The sequence below is a fragment of the Aquila chrysaetos genome, chromosome 7 (genome assembly GCF_900496995.4).
Source record: "Aquila chrysaetos chrysaetos chromosome 7, bAquChr1.4, whole genome shotgun sequence".
Taxonomy (NCBI): domain Eukaryota; kingdom Metazoa; phylum Chordata; class Aves; order Accipitriformes; family Accipitridae; genus Aquila; species Aquila chrysaetos.
In genome coordinates, this window is record NC_044010.1 from 40036528 (window position 1) to 40056503 (window position 19976).

Genomic DNA, 19976 nt, shown 5'->3' on the forward strand with positions numbered 1-19976 from the left:
TTTGTTCCCTGAAGCAGAATTTTCAGTTCCTGGGAAACTTTAATGTCAAAGCTGAGATATATGTGCATTTTTGGCACTTTTAGGATTTTTCAACAGCCAGCCTGAAGCTTGAGGATCACAGATTAGATGTAGGTGATTCAAGTGGGAATTAATTAGGACTCAGGAATCTTAGGTTTTTCTAGGTTCAGGATACTCCAGGTGTAGTATAGTTTAAACCCCCAAAAAGAAAAGTACTCTTTACTCACTTTGGTGAATTTGTTCAGATGGAAGTAAATAATCCACGGGGCCAACATGCTGAATGATTGAAAATAAAAAGCAATGCTCAAAATCTATCTACAGACTGAGTAAATTTTATCCTGTGGGGAAAAAAAGAACAGCTATTTAGATATCTAGTTGAAGACTCTGTCATAGTGCTGACGGATGGTTTCAAGTTTAGAACTCTCTAACTTGTAGGCATAAAACTTTGTAGCCTGGGTGTTCTAGTACTGGTTTTGTCGTATTAAAATAAATTCTCATAAAAGGACTTTTACCATATAAATTGTTGTACTGAGGAAATGGTCTGCATTTTTCCTTTACATTCAAAGTCCTTTTCGTTGCAAAATTATATAGCTGCAAAATTATACTTCTTTTGCTTTCCTTCTTGCTATTTTATGATTGCTAAGCTAAAAATGGGCCCAATTCTTTTCAAAAGTCCATTTGGAAGCATTCCAGTAGAGGGCTAATATTATATGCTTCGGCTGGTTTGTAGCTGTATGACAGCTTTAACAGAGAAATAATAGCTAATAAACATCTCTCACAAGATTCTGGCACCAGATAAAATTCTTCAGCAATCTTTTTTCCAAGTAATAGAGCAATTTCCTTTAGGTTTGATAAAGCATCTTCTCCAGATTACTTTATCTTTTCTCAAACTCTTATTTCTGCTTTCTACAGAATAGACCAGAATTTTTCCAGAACAGACTAAAGCTCATAATACTTGACTATTTCTTGTGCAAAAAATACACACCTGTTATAGTCAGTGTCCTTTCTTTCCACAAAAATTTTCCAGCTTTTGGGAAGGAGCTTTCTAATTTTGTGTATCATCTTTCATTTATTTTTTAACTATTTCTGTACTTAGTAAGCAGCACTTTTCCATGCTACTTGGAGCTTTTGAAGCTTAAATTGAGGAAAAAAGGGCAGTATGTTACAGGCCATGGCCTGTCAGACTGCAGCTGTAAGACAATTTTAATGAGGTGGTGAAGATCACGCCAATACATTCTAGCCTGTAAATGAGTTGATTAAACTTGTTTAACAGTATTTTCCATTCAACACTTATGTGAAATCTGATTTTAAACCAAATATTGTCCATTTCTTTGTTTGGAGGAATTCTGCAAATTGATCTACTGATTGCTCTAATTTCAATGGAATCGTAAAATCACACACGTGAGGGAGACCGTCTCGGTAGCTTCTCGTAGCCATTGCTGTGTTTCCAGCACCTATCCGTACCTTTGCTTGAAGCACTTCCTCTTCAACTGCGACACCCTAACAAAATTGAGTCTAATTCATCTGTAATAAAGACACACTTAGAAGGATCTTCTGGTTGCTTGATTACCGTGAATGGCTCCGGCATACCTCCACTGCTGGATCACTGGAGTTCACCGAAGGAGGGTGGCTCTGCTCGTACATGCCACCGCCTGGCAAGGTGGTCCCCAGCGCACCCTTTCCATCTCTCCTCGTGCACTTGGAGTTGCATACTCCTGTGCCCTTTCATGTCATGGTTTCGTTGTCACATCAAGAACAGACAGAATAATAAATAAACCAATTCACCTCTTTATTAAATGCTACAAACCCATATATGAATGACAGCTGACAGAGGGATTTGCCACTTGCTCATTTCTCCTGTGTGTGAGTCTTCAAGCTTATTCTGCTTCCTTTTCATTGATGCAGGGAGCAATTCATTTAGTCCCAGTATACCAACAAGTAGTAGGATTTACAGAAACTCTTTGGAATTTACATATAACATCATAGAGGTTTTCCTATATAAAATAGAGATTATAAAGTTTTGTTGTAACCTACAGTAAATATCTTTTTTTGTCAGTAGAAAAATTGCCAGAAGAAAAATTGGCCAAAGCTATAGCTTACATAAACTACACTCATCTTTTTAATTTATCTTATCTCTCCTGTGGAACTTATCTGAGGCAGCAACTATACATTGATTTCATTGGCCAGAAAAAAACAGGAAAACATAAAAACCTCTCCTCCTACTCCCAAGACCTATGCTTAATAAGATCATGTTGGTATATTTAAACCACAAGCCAAACATTTCTATGTCTTTTCAGATTTGTGTGATGAATTCCATGGCCACATAGCCTTCTGTTCTTGTTTCCAGTAAAAATATTGGGATATTGTGGGCTTTTATCATCTCTCTGCACCAGAAAATAATCATGTGCCTTTCAAATAGTCCACTCAAATTATAAAGAAAGGAAAAATTTGAATATTTCTTGCTTTCTTAATTGGATTCAGGGATAGGGGATTGTAGTGTATAGCCAATGAGTCAGTCTAACATGTGGTGTTGCAATTACAATTTTATTGGGAAATAAAACAGCCTGCCATCCCCTTTAAAGGGATGCATCTTCTCTGAAGCAATATAAAACGAGGCTTTGGTATTAATATGTGGACTGAAGTTGTATAAAATATTTAAACTGGATAGTAAAGCTAGAAAATTTGCAACGATGTTTTGACCAAGAAACCTTTTAAAGCAATGTTGTATCAGCAAAAAGAAAACCTCCACAGTTTATGTAATTTTTAATTATTCATTTTCAGTATAATTCTAGGAATACTTGTATTGTTGCTTTGGCAAGTTTAGCATTTTATATGTATGCCAAAGAACAGCTGAGAAGAGGAGCTGTATTTTCTAAAATACTTAACGGTGGCATGATTCTCTGGCCAGTTGAATAGGTGGGAATTGTATCTCTGTGACGTACATGAAGTCTTGTTTGTTTTTGAATGTATGCTTTAAAAATTGTCAGCCAGGATATTTTGACAAGTTACATTGTTACATAGCGTATGACACACAAGTCAGAACTGAGCAACTAGATGCAACAAAAACCCCCGAACGCTGGGGGCTGTTATGCATGAACAAATTATCGTTTATCGGTTGCTTTGCAGCATCAATAAGGTACCATAAGATACCACCGCCTTTGCCGAAGACAGCGTAAGCAGCAGTGGCTTCTGTAGGATGACAGTACGTTCACAGCCAAAAGCCTAAATCTTCCTGTATCAAAGCCCTTTCACAACACGGGAGCCAAGCTCTCAGCAGAACCTTATGAAAAAATGTAAACATGCTTATTTGTTATTTCCAATGTCATTTCTGATGCAGCGTTTCTGCACCTTTCCAATGTATTTTTTTTATTACTTCATAGGGTGCTAAGGACTTTTTATTAGTCTTCATTGTATAAAACTCTTTTTCCATCCTGCAAAGCACCTTTTGATGGGATTTTTTTGGTAGCCCATAATTTGAATAAATTCATATGTTTATGCATCATCAGCTCTCTTAATCTCCAGTAGTGGTCATTGGATTGCACCATTCACTCCTGAACCAGGAGAACCAGGAGAGTATTCTGCTTAGGAATACTTCCTAGGAAAATATTCTGCCTTAATTTAAAGACTCAAGTCATGCAGAGCATACTATGTGCTAAGTGTCCTCACTCATAAGGATTCTGCACTCTATATTTGACTAGAAATTAATACACTTTTTTGTTTGTTTTTAGTTATTTGCAGTTCTTGCCAGCAATGATTTTCTTTTTTTCCCCTAATAAATAATTTAAATAGCTTTGAGCCAGTAGTAGATACTTTGGTGCCCATAAAAATTATGAAAGACAATTTATGAATATTTTAAGATTAAGCAGATAAACTGAGTTTAAAAATGTATGCCATCTGATTATTTTTTATTGAAATACTTTGACAGATTTAATTGAGTGCCTTGCAGAGTTCTGAATACATTACATCAATCCAGTCACCTTTATCGATCAAGATTTTAACCTCATTGTTATTAATTCTGTTTGTTTGAGAACTGTTTTCCATAAAGAAGGAAAATTGAGTGTCAGCAATTATAGTGCAATTCTTCACTGATTTTTTTGATTGTGCGATTGCCGGATTATCAGCACAGTGGTTTAGCAATTCAAGTAGTTTTTAGTTACCATAGTTCTTCCACTAGCTCTTGAAATATTCTTCACCATTAGCAATTTACAATTCTGGAACTTTTCAAGTGTTCCAAGATTTGCCGCAAATAAAAATTAATTATTTGGAGTTCTTCAGCCAATTATTTTGATGCTTTTGAGAGCACGTTTTGTGCAGAGCTAAAAAAGTTAGTTTGCTTCACCATCCCCCTACTTACTGATGAAATAAGAATTTTTAAAATGTGAACACTCGTGTTCTGTCCCTCTTTCTCTCACATGCACATATGCACAATACAATACTCTGAAATACAGACAATTGATGAATAAATGCTCCATTGTCACTGGAAGCAAGGACTATAAGGAAAAATTACTTAAATTTTAAAATGAAATGTAACAAAATATTCTCTACTGTAAGGAGGCTTTAGAATTTATGAATTTAATGATTTTCAGCATTTAGTCAAGTATTTTTAGCCAACTTTAAAGCTTTAATTTTGCATTTTTTTTAAACTCATTTTCTTATAATTGTTGACATCTTTCAAGTATGTTGATGGTTAGGATGGTGTTTAAAATTAATGAAGTCTTTGTCTTGCACTTTGCTTCTCTCTAATATTGTGATGCAATAGACCAAAATTATACTAGGATTACATATTGAGACTTAAAATTAGGTTAATTAGTCAGTATTTAGCCTAAGATCCATTAGCTATTAGTGCCATCAAATATGTCCTCTTACACCAATATTTATATACCTTAAGCATTTTCTTCAGACTTCATTCCCATGAGCTTTCCATAATGGTTTTATTTTTTTATTGTACTTACACATCTACCTTCTCTTTGAAGGTTTTTAAAAAATATTCAATAATTTCCTGAAATTGCAATCACTCTCCTGCTTATTTGGACAAAATTTCTGGCTTCTGTACTGTGATTAATTTTAGGAATTTGTAAAAGTTTTCTGTTTAAAATGGTTTTTGTTTTGGTTTCAATTATTTTTATTTTATTATTTTATTTGTATTTTTATAGATTTTTCTTAACAGAGGGAAGAAAATCTGAGATTCTAAGTTTTTTAATCTAAAATTATATGGTTCCTTTCTCTGGCTTTAAGTACATACCTATTTCCATTTTTTTTTGGTTCTGTTTTCAGCTTTGGTGTTTTATACCTCTGCTACCCAGTTGCTGTCTCTGAGAGATGGGAAGATAAACCGTGCTTCCCTGTAATGATTTAATGTAATCCTTCTTAGCAGAAATAATTTGTCAGTGTTTGTCATGTTGAAATTGCCACCTGGTGTAGCTACCACTGAGCATATAATGAACAAATTTTGCTTTTCCAAGACTTACTGATAGCATTTGACTTTAGTTATGTTCTATTTGCCTCTTTTTCATATTTTGTTCAAGAGTAACATCCTTCTAGCATAGTATTATTATCAAAACTAACCGTGAGGCCATTTTATTAAGCTTGATCCTTCCCGAAATGAAATGGAACTAGGATGTTTAGAAGCAGGAATGCAGCCGTCTGCGGAAGGCTGTGATTAAGGGAAGAAAGTTAAGCCTCGAGGACTGTAAATGAGACGGGTGCGTACAGGTACGTATGTGTACAGGAACTCGATCGGCTCCTGGCTGCTAAAGTCACGACGGCTTCCTGAGCCAGTTGTCGTGACCGACGTGGTGCCGTCTCTCCCCGTCACTGCTGCTGCGTTTTCCAGGTCCCACGTGAGCATTGCTATTTAGCTTTAGCTATTCTTGCTAGTAAGATGCTAAATGCAGCTAGTCAGGGAGCACAGCACGTCCTGTCTGCTATGTGATCTGTTACCCCACATCTATCCCGCTCAAAGCTGGAGAAACAAAAAATACCATTAAATGTAGGTATTTCAAATCAGATTGTTCTGGGACTCTCATAAAATTATATTAATTCTCCATTTCAAATTAAAAAAGTTCCACTATGAATAATTTTCCCAAAGCCTTAATAAGACACAGTTACATAAGTTCCCTTTGGGAGACCTTTTCACATAAATTCTAATGATCTCAAATGGGAAAGTTTCTCACTGTATAATATCATAAAATAAGTCACCTCCTCAAATTAGTTTTTCATTGTACATATGAGGCAAGAATTAAACTTGCAGCATATATTTATTTCAGCTTTGAAACTCTCCAGAATGTATTGAAATACTGAGGGACAGTAATTTAGATAAAATAGTAATGATATGTAGTATTTGCAAAAATTCTTAGTCAGAGGGACATAATGCGAGAAACAAAACCTGCTTATTTAAAGCCAGTATATCAAATCTTCCAGAATAACATTAATGTTATTTAAAGGAACCATGTACATACTAGATCTTTTAAATTAGATTTTATATTATTAAATAGAAATCAGACGATTTAAAAGTCCTGGTTTTACAATCTCTGTGTATTTTATCTTCCTTAAATACTTGATTACAACTTAACATACAATTCAAAAATGTATCACAGGAATATTTTAACTATTACATTTATTATCTTATAGCACTAGGATGAGACACCGTGGTTTAAAAACATAACAGAAACAATCGAGACTATGCACAGAAAATTGCGCTGGAAAGAAAGACACTATTACTGTCTGCCATATTTTATAATTTTTAAAAAGTGGGTTTGCTTGTATTTTGTATTACTGATCTTTTCAGGCACTTATTACTGATCTGTTCAGGTAAGTAGAAAAACACTTTGGGGAGAAAAAATGGTTAATTTCCTTGGACTCGCTCAAGACGTATTTTTTATTACCATAAATTATAATTGGATGGCTGACACCTGGAGTGCAAGTTTTAGTTCAGTTTTTATTAGTTTTGAGCTGAGGAAATATTCCTACATGTCTGGCAGTCTGTTTTATAAAGCTAATGCCCCGGCTAATATAACACCTGGTATCTATTTGTTTTAGGTGTAATTTCATTTGTTGCTGAAGAAGAAGACCAACAGCAGTCTCGACATAACAGCTCACCAGAGAAGACAGATGGTGAACAGGCCCTTCAGAAATTGTCAACAGAGACACCACAAACTGTTGATGCAGCAAACATGGGTATGTTTGTTATTATGGATAAGTTCATTGTCAGTTTGTATAAACTTGTATCATAATTTCTTTTTCAACTAAATGTATATTTAGTATGCCAGGCCACATGTCTGCAAACAGTGTTAAGTCAAATGTTTATTCCAGGCATACATGAAACTTCTCCTTTTATGATTTTTGAAACATTTTTATTAAATTTTAAGCCGAGCTTGTTTTTTCTTTTTCTCTTTTTTTTGCAACGATGTCACTTAATGTCACTTGTTGTTGGAGAGGGGCAGCATTTGTTAAATGCTTTCTTTTAAAAGTATCCAATATTAGTAGTGCTGATGTCAAAGCAGGCTGTTTCTGAAATTCACATCGGTCCACTTCATTCCACTGTGGAAAAAACTTTCTTTTTCCTGTCAGTCATAGATGCTCCTTTGGTCAGTTACAGTAAAATCGAGAGGAGAAAATTCCATAATACCTGCTTACTTTCAGAATTTCACCACCTAGTTTATTATAAACAGTTTCTGCATTATTTTTGAGATTTTAAGTGCTGCAGATGAATACTTTTGTGATTACAAATGTGCACACCAAATAAGCAAAGGTAGGTTCTTGTGTTTGTTTTTAAATGAATTTCTCCATTTTCTTCTTTACATTTGCAAGAAAAGCTTTGCCTGTAGAACTGCGTTTTTTTATGTTTCTACTACCTAAACTAGAATGTATTTAAATTGTTAAGCATTATGATAGATGGCTAAAGCATGTTTCTCGCAAGGAAAGCTATCAAGGAAAGGTCTTTTTAACCTGAAAAAGGTGTTGTTTTAATCAACATTTAGTTTTTAGGAAATTGAGAAGAGCTTGCAATTGGAGATCTCTTTGTCTTCTTTATAACTGTATTTTCACTTCAACAGAATTTATCTAGTTTTAGAAAGAATTAAAAGCTAATTTTATTATTAATAAATAATAAATAATTTGAGTTAATCTATTGTGAATATCAGAACATCTGTTCCTTTATAGACTATTAATATCTGTATTTAATAATATGTAGAGACTCAGAGATTAGTATCGCATCTCTGACTTGAAGCAATCCCGAGAATTTACAATCTGTATAGGCAGGATAGAGGCAGGAAGAAGACAGAAGCTCAGAGAAGTGAAGTGACTCTCCCTGACCATACCAGTAGCTTAATGTTGGGGAATATTAAAAAAAACCCTCTTTTTTCTCTACAGGGCAGAGCCCTACCAAGGGACGTACGTTGTCTCTCTAATCTACCAGATTCGTTACCACATTCTTTTTTGCTAAATATTTTACGTTAATTTTGAAACACTTTTTTTACACAGCTCAGATTCCTGGTGTACTTAGCTTTGTGGTGTGCAGGCCACTTCTTTTTAACAGCTGTAGTTAAAGCTAACAAAAGATAATAAGTTTTCTGTGCTTATGTAGCTCTTACACAAAATCAGATCTTCTAGAATGTTATTTTTGTGCAAACAGTTGATAATACAATGTGAGTTTAAAATAGAAAAGGAATAGAAGTGGAAGAGAATAATGTAGCAGAACATGCCTAAGTGCTCTTTTCAAAAGGAGACAGAAAATAATCAAAAAGAAAATAAGGTGACCAAAGAAATAAGGTTTTCCCATAGTGCTTATGATAGAGATAAGACTGTTGCAACAGTGGTAAAATTATAACAAAAAAGCAAAAGGCAAGTCAATGCTTGACAAATTGAGGAACAAGGGGTTGAGAAGAAGTCTAGAAATATTAAATAGAGGATTTTCAAAGCAGAAGGAAAAAAATGTAAACTAAATCTGAAAAGAAATAAGGAGTTTTGAGGACAGTACAGATTCAGTTCTCCTGTCTGGTATGTTTAAGGGGAGCACTAGTAATATTGAGCAGTAGTGTTTTTTTTAAATTCTGGCATGAAGAGCACTAGAAATAGGAGAAAGTCCTTAAGAAGGCAGTTAGAAAGAAAGGAAACAATCAGTATTTAGGTTTCACTGGTTTTCAAGGTTCAAGAATATTTCCTTGCATTCTCCTCCTACAGTTAGCTTTTTTATTTGAATTTTCATGTACAGCAACACGGAAGTTGGTTGGCATTAAAACTCACACAACGCATCACTGTAAGTTTACAGAAGAAGGATTTTAACAAAGATTAAATTAAGGTGATATATGCAGACAATGCAGTAGAGATGAGAATCAGCAGATTTCAAGATGTTAGGAGGAATTAATCATAAAAGAAATATCAAGGGTGATGCCAAGTACAGGGAAATACTGGAGATAATCTTCAAATCTCTACTGAAAGCCTGCAAATGTTCATTAATTTAATTATGCTTCTATTGTCCAAACTAAACACTTCTGCTTACGAGATGTTTAGGCTTTGCAAAGTTAGGAATCATCAGCCCAAAACTAGTAGAGGCTGTAATTGAAACTAACTGAAAATAGAAGGTTATGTAAGAAAATAGAAGGTTAAGTGAGTGGATTTCTCAATCCTGTCCCTATCACTGCTATGAATTGAGGGCATTGCTCTTAGGTAGAAATTCCAGTGCAATTTTGTTGTTTGCTATTATTATTATTATTACTGCTAAGCTTTTTGCTCAGTTTGGTTCCCCATTAACAATATGAGACTGGCTGATCTACTTATGCATTTGGAATGCGTTTTTCAAATATGTTGGTGGGTGATTAGTCTAATAACTTGCTGAGAGGGGCCAGGTAATCAGCTCCAACTCAGCTCTCTTTTACACCGCACACTAATTTCCATGGATATAATCACTCCAGCACACAGGGTCCTATTGGTAGTTGGAGCAATCTGCACAGCTCATTCATATACGGCTGCATCAAGTTACTGCATCTTATCTTTGAGTTACCATCTTTTGCTATTTTTGTGCTACTGTAGAGTTAGATCTTTGTCTTATTGTAACCTACGTGTTTCTAGTAAATTGTACTAACTCAAGTTTCATGACTGCTAGAAATGTTTAGGGCATCATTAGGATTGCTTTCTAAAGTGGACTTAAAGTAGGACATGAAATGACTTTTCCTTAATATAGCATTGCTTAATAATATGATTTTTTTCTTCAATACAGAAGATATACCCTTACAATGCCCGTATCCTAGGAACACCAAGCTTCTGCCTCACCTTTAAATCAACCAACTGCTTCTAGTCATTTCACAAAACACTATCTTCCATCACAATCATTCATTTGTACTAGACATCTGTAACTTTTACAACTGGGGAAAGTATCTGCTGAAAATGGCTAAATAGAGATGGAATGTAACAAGGTGTGTTCTAACTCATATGGTAGTAGTAGTCGTTTTCTGAACTTACTTTAAAGAGGAACTAACAGAATCTTAGCTTTATCCTACACAGTTTTCTTTTACACCTATATTGTTACTGTAGTTTTTCATAAAAATTTATTATTCTATGGCTTTTCAGAGTAGAATGACTGATGGATGTTTCTGAGATTTAGAATTTCTTAATTGCAAGGCGCACACCACTAGTAGAATGCAAAACACTTGCATTTGAATGTGCATCACACATTGAAGAAGTGCATCTCAGAGCTGAGAATCCCCAGGGCTACTGTTACTGATCTGGGGTAACAGAAAATAGTGGACTTTGGATGTAGAGAAAATTAATGTACAGACTTGAATCAGTATGGGCCAAAGCAAGTGTGAGGTTGTCCATAGCTGAATAAGGTTAGAAAAAAAATCTCTAATGATAAATACATGTACACCAGATATTTTTGTCTTGCTGTCACTCAGTGAAAATTATTCCTTTTAAACATACTAGAAACTACTACCTTGTTATACACATCTTAACATTCAATATCATCTTCAGGTACACACACATATGCATTATATAACTATGTATATGTGTATTTTCCTTTTTTTTTTTCTTCTCCAAATTACATTGTAGGTATGACTGTAGAAGAAGATGATAATTTCTAGAATAGTTTTCATATATTCTTTTCATAATTTCTACCAAAATCACTCATTATGCTCTTCCAAAAAGCTAATGATTCTGAAATTTGTTCTAGATTTTTTCTCCTTCAGGTGTAGTTAAGAAAAAGCACATTTAGTGCTTGCGGTGAAAACCATTGACACAGCAATCCTTATGAGAAATCCTTTTTATGCTGTCTTATACCAGGGGAAAAAAAAAAAAAGAAAACAAACCAAAACCCAAACAGAAAAATGTCTGCAGCACAGATGTAGTGACAGAGGCTTGCCCCTTTCTAAACTGACATGGGTTTTTAGTTCTTTCCAAAGCATATTTCTGTCTTTTGAGAGAAGAGGTCCTAGGGTTTTTTTCTCATGGGAACCAAAAGTAAAACAAGGCTAAGTGGCCACTAAGACAAAGTAGGATGCAGCTGGTCTTTCATGTAAGATTTATCTTTAGATATTCCTACATACTAAAGTGCTAAAATCATAAATAAATATTAGTCATTAACAGATATTTGTTTCACAGTCTGACTAAATGCTGACTAAATGCTCCTACATTTGTCAAAATTTCTTCTCGAAGTAGAGGAAATTTTTCTGCTCTACTATGGAGTCCATGGTAACTTCTTAAACTGACCTGCCCTTGGACAACTGTCCCTGTGTTGCGCTCTTTGCTGTGTAGCATGTGGGCAACAGGGAGGATGCTTGGCTCGGCTTCTGCTAGACCAGCTCAGCCGTCCTCAGGAATTTGATCCAACAGCTCTCCTGTAAAGAAGAGGCGAGAGCGTGAAGTCGGTGCAGTTGCTGCAATGTCTAAGACTTGCGCTGCAACTGCAAATCCCCCCCCCTCCTCCTCCAGAATCCCTCACTCTCTCTCTTCAGCAGCGAACCTCAGCACAGAGCTGGCACTTAAGCAACAGCTTTTAATGTTCCTGCCAGTGGTGATGTCTCACAGAGCTGAGCGCTACAGATGCAGAATGGTTGTTTGTACAACACGGGGGAATTTTGCGTGTGCTGTTGTCTTATTCTGGCTGCCCTAAGCATCGCCTTTATCAAAAGATTATACTTCCCATTGTGTTCTTCTTATGGAATGCATTTACATTTGTATGCCATTGCCAAGTTTTTGAATTTCTTTGTACTTGAAAGGCATAACATCAAAAAGATACACTACTTGCAAATAAGCCATGATAAAAAAGCATAGTCAAAGTGGTTAGGCCAGGCATTCATTTTGGCAAAGCCTGTTTTAATTATCTTTTTAAAGCTAATTTATCCTTCAACCTGGCCTTCAGTGACAGTTGACATTTCCTCACCTAAGTTGTCATTGTACTTCTCATGATATGTCTCTGACAGTCTTTCCTATTCTCTTTAAAAACAACTGCTTCCGAGTGGGTTCGTTGGGGAACTGATGCCTTTGGAAGGTAATGCTACTTGCACATGTGGTCCTCCCGGACTTTCAGGCTTGAAATCAATCCCTGAGAGCTGAACATCTGTGGTAGCACGCTGAGGTATTCACATGAAGAAGATAATGAAATAATTTCTTTGTTCTAGCAACTGTTAAAGGTGATTAAGAGGAAAATGTTACTCAGAATGGTGACAATTTAAACTAAGTCTTCGCATTTATTCATGATAATTTTTTTAAAAGATCATAAGAACTGAGTATACAATGGTAAATGTTAGGATTTATTCAGTATTAATGCAGTAATATGATTAATATACCTTAATCGATTAAAGTTATAATTGTTATATCTCGCAAGCATATTTATTTCTAGAGTTACCATCTTTCTAACAGTACTATTCTTAAAAATCATTTCGAGTTAGCTACCTCATAAATTTTGATTGGGTAGTTAAGCTATTTTTCAAATTAATCTGCATACTGTATGTTCAAGCATATTGTGCTCCACCTTCAGATTAGTTTGTTTTAATTGATTCTCCTTCTTCAGAAAAAAAAAAAAATACAGAAGAAATATCCAGAGAAAATAATCCCCATGTAAACTGCATGCATATTTGAAAATGTAAAATAGCAACAAGGGCTTTTTTTTTTTTTTTTTTTTTTTTAATAGCATTTTAACATTTGCAGCTCTACTTACACTAGTGCATACAAGCTTTTGGGGATGGTTTAGCATATGTAGAACATTAAGGATCAGACTGTTTTACCCTTTTTTCCTTTGTCAAAAAGAATGTTCAATTATTGTTAGCTTTCTCAGTAGGTGCCCTTCTGCAGTACTGCAAAGTGTTAGGCATTTTCCTATGCCCTTTTAAGACTCAGAACAGCTTGATTCCCCTAATAAACTATCACGTTGTTTTGAAACAATTCAGATGTAGCAGTGCTTCAAGGACCTATGGCCCACATGGAATTTTGTGGGGCATGGTATGTGTGCAATTAAAAATCTGTGCACACGAAGCATGGTAGCCCATTTAAAATTAATAACAAAAGCAATCCGTAATTGCTCACAGTGTATGGCTGCTGGTGAACTTTAGGTTACGTCACCCTTCATGCAGCAGGTGTTTTAATATTGCTGTGCTGAGAAGGCTAGTAATGTTGCATCTGCCCTAACCACAAATAAGTCACTTCATTTGTAATCCTGTGCATCTGTATATTTTTGGATGTCATAGCATGTAGGATTGCATTTGCATATAAACAGATTAAATTTTCTTACCTAATTAAAAATGTCTGTGATATGCATTTTGCTTGTTCTCATAGTCTGTAGAAATTATAAACTATATTACTGAGAAACACATTCATTCTGTCATGTCTGGCAGATCTCAAATATTTGTGTATATATGGAATTTTGTCAATTAGTAGTCCATTTAATAAAAATATTCTGGAAAAAAAAAAAAGTCCTGAGCAGAAATAATGGGTGTAGTTGTCATGGTTACATGGCTGGAAGTACTCTGGACTTTTGCCTGTCCCTCTCAAGTTCACCTGTGAAACGACAGGTGTGACTTGCACCTTGCTGCATTGAAACAGCGCAGCAGAACCACACTTAAATCTTCCCCTTCTAATCCGCCCTTCAGCAATAAGGCTAACGTGGTAGGTCCAAGTGTAAACCCTTCCTAGTAGTCTGACAGAACACATTCAGAGTGATATAAAAAATAACATTGTTGGAACAGAATAGTAAATGAGATATCAACAGAGCTGTAGTTTCTTTACAGCCAGTGCCCTTGCTCTTAGGTTTGAGTTGTTGAGATACTCTTTATCTAGGTCATCATTTTGCCTTTCCTACTTTGTCATGCTTACAAACAATTCTTATTTTACCCCTTAGCAAGTAATGAATTATAAACACACAGAGAGCACATAATAGTCATGAAAAAGAACACTAATTGTTACCAGTTCCTCAGAGCCATATAAGCAAGTCTGGGGCAGAAGGTAATGGGGTGAGGAGAGGACGGAGGGAAGGTCCCTATCAGTCTCCTCTATTCATGCTGTTTCAATTGCTATGACCTGTGGAAGTATGCACTGAGCCAGGAAACAAGAAAAAGTCAAACTTTATAGCCTAATACTTGGGCCAGTTCGTAAGACGTGGAGTTCATATCAAATATGTGATTTTTCAAAGTCTTTTGCAGTGTGGGTTTTTTTTCTATCTGAATAATTACTTGAATCTATTACATGAATCTAAATGTTATGACACATTGAAATTACAGTAACATCAACAAGATTGTCTAAGAGCAATTGCTTAGAATATTATATTGCGTAAGGGTGAGAACAATTTCCTTCAAGGTGTATGTTCGGTCCCTCAAGCTGAGGAAAGAATTGCATATACATTCTCAGAGCCTGGCAGGGCAATCCAACACTTAAGCTATTTTATAAATAGATTCACAAACCCAGAGAAAAGTTTTGATATATTTATTTCTTTGTTGCAAGTTTCTGAAAACTAAGCAGTTCAGAAATATCAATTAAAACATTAGATTGAGTCAAAATTATGTTTTTCAGATGAAAGGAAGCATATTAATTTCCAACAGGAGAAAATAAAACACATTTCTCCATCCAATCTAATTTATTTTTTTCATTTTACCATCAGGGTCCCCCCCCAAGTATTATTATTATAATTTTGTTAGAAGTAGTGCTATACTTTCATAACTAGACGAGTTTGCAGCACGTACTACTACCATTGTCTGCCTCTGAAGCTATAACTAAGTTGTTCCTGAAGACTGTTTGTGATTAGGTAATTTTAGTTGTGTAAGTCATGGTTTTTGTTAGTAAAAAACTGTAAGTTCACCTCATTGTTTTTTCATGGATGAATTTCTCTCATATCTTAGATCCTCTTGTCTACTTGGTAGCCTGCTGCTGGAATTTGCTAAGGACTTTTATTTCTATAGCAGCTGCAAAATAAATGGACCATATAGAATTCTGGCTTTTAATTTATTCCAGACACTGGACATTCCTGCATTCTCATACATTCAGTTGTGAGGTAGGTTTGCCTAACTAACCAGCAAAGGACCACTCTGACATTTTTACTGCGTACGCAATAGATATTTCTTGTCCATTGCAGTGATGTATTTATTATGGTGTCTACTGTGTCTCTCAAAATATTTCTTTTGCTTTCTCTGTGGGCATAATAGAGTCCTAATTGTTCTTGACATACTTATGAAATTATAAATATTAGAGAACTACTGTTTCCTACTGCAGCAAAAGACAGATGGCATTTTATACATTGCCGTCACAGAACAAGAGTATGTGTGTGCAAGAAATGTAATTGAGAGATTTGGATGCACTTTCAAGGCATTATTTATTTCTGTTTATGGCATTTGGCACTGATTTTGTAGCAGAACTCTCTGTGAAAGGGATTTTTCTGGTTAAGTAGAAAGAAGCTCACCAAGTAACCTTGTTCTTTTGGTATGGTTTTTCCCTGTTTATCTTTTTGTAATATAACTTATTAAACATTCCTACAGAAAATGCAGATATTCACAAGTCACTTCTCCTTTCACCCTCAAATATACATTTCAGAAATGAAGAAAGGTTCAGAGCGGGTATGTTACTGGTTTGTGTTGATTACTAGTACCAGATGAAACTATCATTGGTATCAAGAAGGAACTGTTGTCAGAAAAGTCTCAACCATTGCAGTCATAGACCGGAGCATATTCAGTTGCTGTGTGACATTAGCATTATCACAGCGAGAGTTAACCTGAATTCAGAAGCTCTTTGTGGCTTTTTAGAGGGGTATCCTACTGAAGTCTTTGGCCTTTAGCATTACTTGATTTCCATAACAAGCTAAGAATTTCTTCATTTGTACTGCATTCTCTGCCTGTAGGTCCTTGCTGTTCACTGTAGGTTGATCCAGAGTCTTTCTCTCTCTCAGGAGCAATTGCAGGTTAAATTCAGTTAAAAGGCCAGGTGCTATTTATTCCTGGTCAAATAAAAGTTGTTCTTTAAAAAGGTACTCACCACTAACATGTTGTTTTGCCACTTAGAATGTAATGCATCTCTCATACAAGTCCTTTATCTCTTCTTCCTGGAGAAATCATTATATTTAAAGCAAACTGTATCATCTGACCAAGGCGGCCAACGGCATCCTGGCCTGTATCAGAACTAGTGTGGCCAGCAGGAGCAGGGAGGTGATTGTCCCCCTGTACTCGGCACTGGTGAGGCCGCACCTCGAGTGCCGTGTTCAGTTTTGGGCCCCTCACTACAAGACAGACATTGAGGTGCTGGAGCGTGTCCAGAGAAGGGCAACGAAGCTGGTGGTGAGGGGCCTGGAGCACAAGTCTTATGAGGAGCGGCTGAGGGAACTGGGGTTGTTCAGCCTGGAGAAAAGGAGGCTGAGGGGAGACCTTATCGCTCTCTACAACTGCCTGAAAGGAGGTTGTAGGGAGGTGGGGGTCCGTCTCTTCTCCCAAGTAACAAGTGATAGGACGAGAGGAAATGGCCTCAAGTTGCTCCAGGGGAGGTTTAGCTTTGGTATTAGGAAAAATTTCTTCACCGAAAGGGTTGTCAAGGGGAATGGTGGAGTCCCCATCCCTGGAGGTATTTAAAAGACGTGTAGATGTGGTGCTTAGGGACATGGTTTAGTGGTGGACTTGGCATTGCTAGGTTAACGGTTGGACTTGATGATCTTAAACATCTTTTCCAGCCTAAATGATTCTATGATCTCTCTGGGAGACTCCTGCATTTTGTGGTGCTCTTGGATTACATGCAGTTTCTCTTATTCTAAGTGAAAGTAATCTAGGATGAGAGATTTTTTAAACAAAGGAAAACCTGAACATGCTATTTCTTATGAAGGAAAGGCTTTAAAAGGCTGATTACCCACATTTTTTTTAATTTGGGTTATCTGTGTTAATTCCCTCCAAAACAGTATAAGTATTTGTAAGAAAGCTACTATTGTGACCCAATACATGAGGAGTACTTTTTCTAGCAAATGGAAAAAGCCCTACGTGTCACTGTTAAGTTATGCGAGTTCTTGAATATGCATTTTGTTTCATTTGTCAAGTATAACTCTTCCAGGTTTTCAAAGCTGCTGCTGTAGCCATGTGCAAATCTGGTTGACATGGGAACTGAGTGCCTAGGACAGGTTAGGTGCAGAGTGGGTTTCCAGATTGTTTAAGCATCAGATGCTGGTAAACCTTTCTTGTGTATGTATATATATGCACAACAAAATAATTTTCAGAGATAATAAACTTTGCAAAATTTGAGTGGATTTTCAGAGAAAGAGTAAAAAACATGTTTCTATATGTGAGGTGACTCCATCAAAAAATGTCGTCCCCTGCTCTAAATGATGTACTATAGCTTCTCAGCAAAATACCTAAAACCCGTTATTGTAAGAAAAATGTGTATTTTCTTAGAGTAGCTGTTACTGGATTCCTTTAGCTAGAAAATTCCAGAAAAGCAACCCCGGGAAGACAACTGGCTTGTACAATTTTGAATTGGAAAGTTAGTTTAGCAAAGATATTAGCAAATGTCAGTGAGTTTTAAAATGGAAACAAGTAGGCTAAATCAATAACCTTTTTCTTTGCCCCACATTAACTCTTGTCCTAAATCTCATTTGCTGCTGGTATTGCAAAAACTCAAGGTTCTAAGTCTTTTTAATTTGTGAGCCCTGCCTTTTGTACATAAGAGGAGATAAAAATGCAAACAACATTGTGAAGTGCCAAATTAAATTTACAGTATCAATTCTGGTGATTGTTCAATTAATATACCTTAATGAAATCATAGAAGTATAAATATGCAAAAATAATTTGAATGCTGTTATAATATTAGCAGAAAGGATTGGAGTAGTGCTATTATCACCAGTTTTTACTTCTTTTGTGCATAAAAAATAATTAAAATGTTAAAATTGTTGCAGTATTTACATTTGCTAATATGCCATTGATTGTGAGTTCAAACCATACAATGGTTTACGTAGGATGCATGCATCAACAAATGTGTTAAATTTTCTATTTAGGTAGTTTTTATATATGTGTTAGAGATTATGCAGCAACAATCAATCAATAGGTAAATGAGATTTCAGATACTAGAATGTATCTGGCTAGCGGTCACTTTGCTTTTCTGTGAGCTGAGGAAATACTTTAAAAGATACTTTGTGGTGTCATTATCTGTCTGTTAAATATCACACTTCAGTTTACATCTAAAATTTGAACTGATTTGCAATGAACTGGCACATCCTTTTCCTTTACCTTAAAGTATTTGCCAGACTTTGTGTTACTCTTTACTGAATATTAGTTTGACTGTCTATAGTAACCTTACATATCCACTAATATTTTTTTTCTTGACAAATATAGCGGTTTTTTTCAGGCAAGATTTTTTGAGAGGTATTTTGAGTCCTGAGCACATGCTTGTTTATCTGTACTGAAAGGTCCTTGCTTTTTCCTTTTCTGTTTTACACTAAGGTATATTTATTTGTTCCACTGAACTTTTGACCCATATTTTTCCACAAAGACTAGAGAAATCTCACTCTTATGCTTCTGTTTCAACTAGTTTGCCTAATTTCCTACCAATAAATTTATGGAGAGATCATGTAACATTTTTTTCTTTATTACTCTTTATAGTGTTACATTGTTTTGAAGTGTAAAATGCATATTTTAAAACATCATACTTTTTGCTTAGGCTTCACATAGTAGTGACATTGTAATTGCAGTAAACCTTGCTTTTTACGTAGCAGGTGTTTTACAGATGCAGCTAAAGAAAAAGCGTCTAGCGTAAATGTTTTTTATGTCACTATTGTGGATATATGCAGTACTAAATAATGTGCAGGACAGAACCTAGCAAGATCTGACTTTAATTTTTTAAAAAAATGTGCATAGTGTGTATGAAACATGGGAAATTTGCATATGTAAATTGCTGTCCAGTCATTTTCAATTGGCAATGCATCATGGTCCCTTATGTCCGTGTTATTTCAGACTCAGATTTCATGCGTGTTTAAAAATATAGCCCCTAATAATGACAAACCTCATAGAAAAGTTGCAGTGCAGTAGGTAAAATAACAGTAATTCCTGGGGTTTTGGGGGGTTTACAAAGGCTTTTGTGTTTTTGACAATTAGAATAAATTATAAAAACCTGATTAGCGTTCCTGGTAAGATATTAAAGTAAACTTGTGTTATATAGGAAGAATGCTGCTTCTTTCATCGTGTAAGTGATATATATAGTAATTATTGTTGAATGTTAGAAAGAATTAGAGGATTGCTTTCACTAAACTTTCTGGATTTATCAGTTATCTACACCTTTTTTCTCCACCAATGTATTGAGAAATTAGTAAGAACAACCTGATAAAGTTCAGCATCTGTAAATATGGCAGACAATATCCATGAAATTAATGAAGGGTTGGTTTTATTTAGCGTGGAAGTACATGAATATAAAGTTCTTCTACTTGAAGATTAATGGAATTTGACTTCGTCATTTCTTATTTTATTGAAAACATAAATTGCTCGCACAACTCTACAATAGGTTGTGCTGAAATCTAA

At 35.5% G+C, this 19976-nt stretch overlaps 1 protein-coding gene across 1 annotated transcript in view; it reads left to right on the forward strand.

Moving 5' to 3' along the window:
- Positions 1–19976, forward strand: part of CFAP47 (cilia and flagella associated protein 47) — a 354799-nt gene that overhangs the window by 199767 nt on the left and 135056 nt on the right. Inside the window, exon 50 of the mRNA XM_041125007.1 lies at positions 7057–7194. Within this exon, the coding sequence (XP_040980941.1) occupies positions 7057–7194 (138 nt within the window). The remainder of the gene's footprint in view (positions 1–7056; positions 7195–19976) is intronic.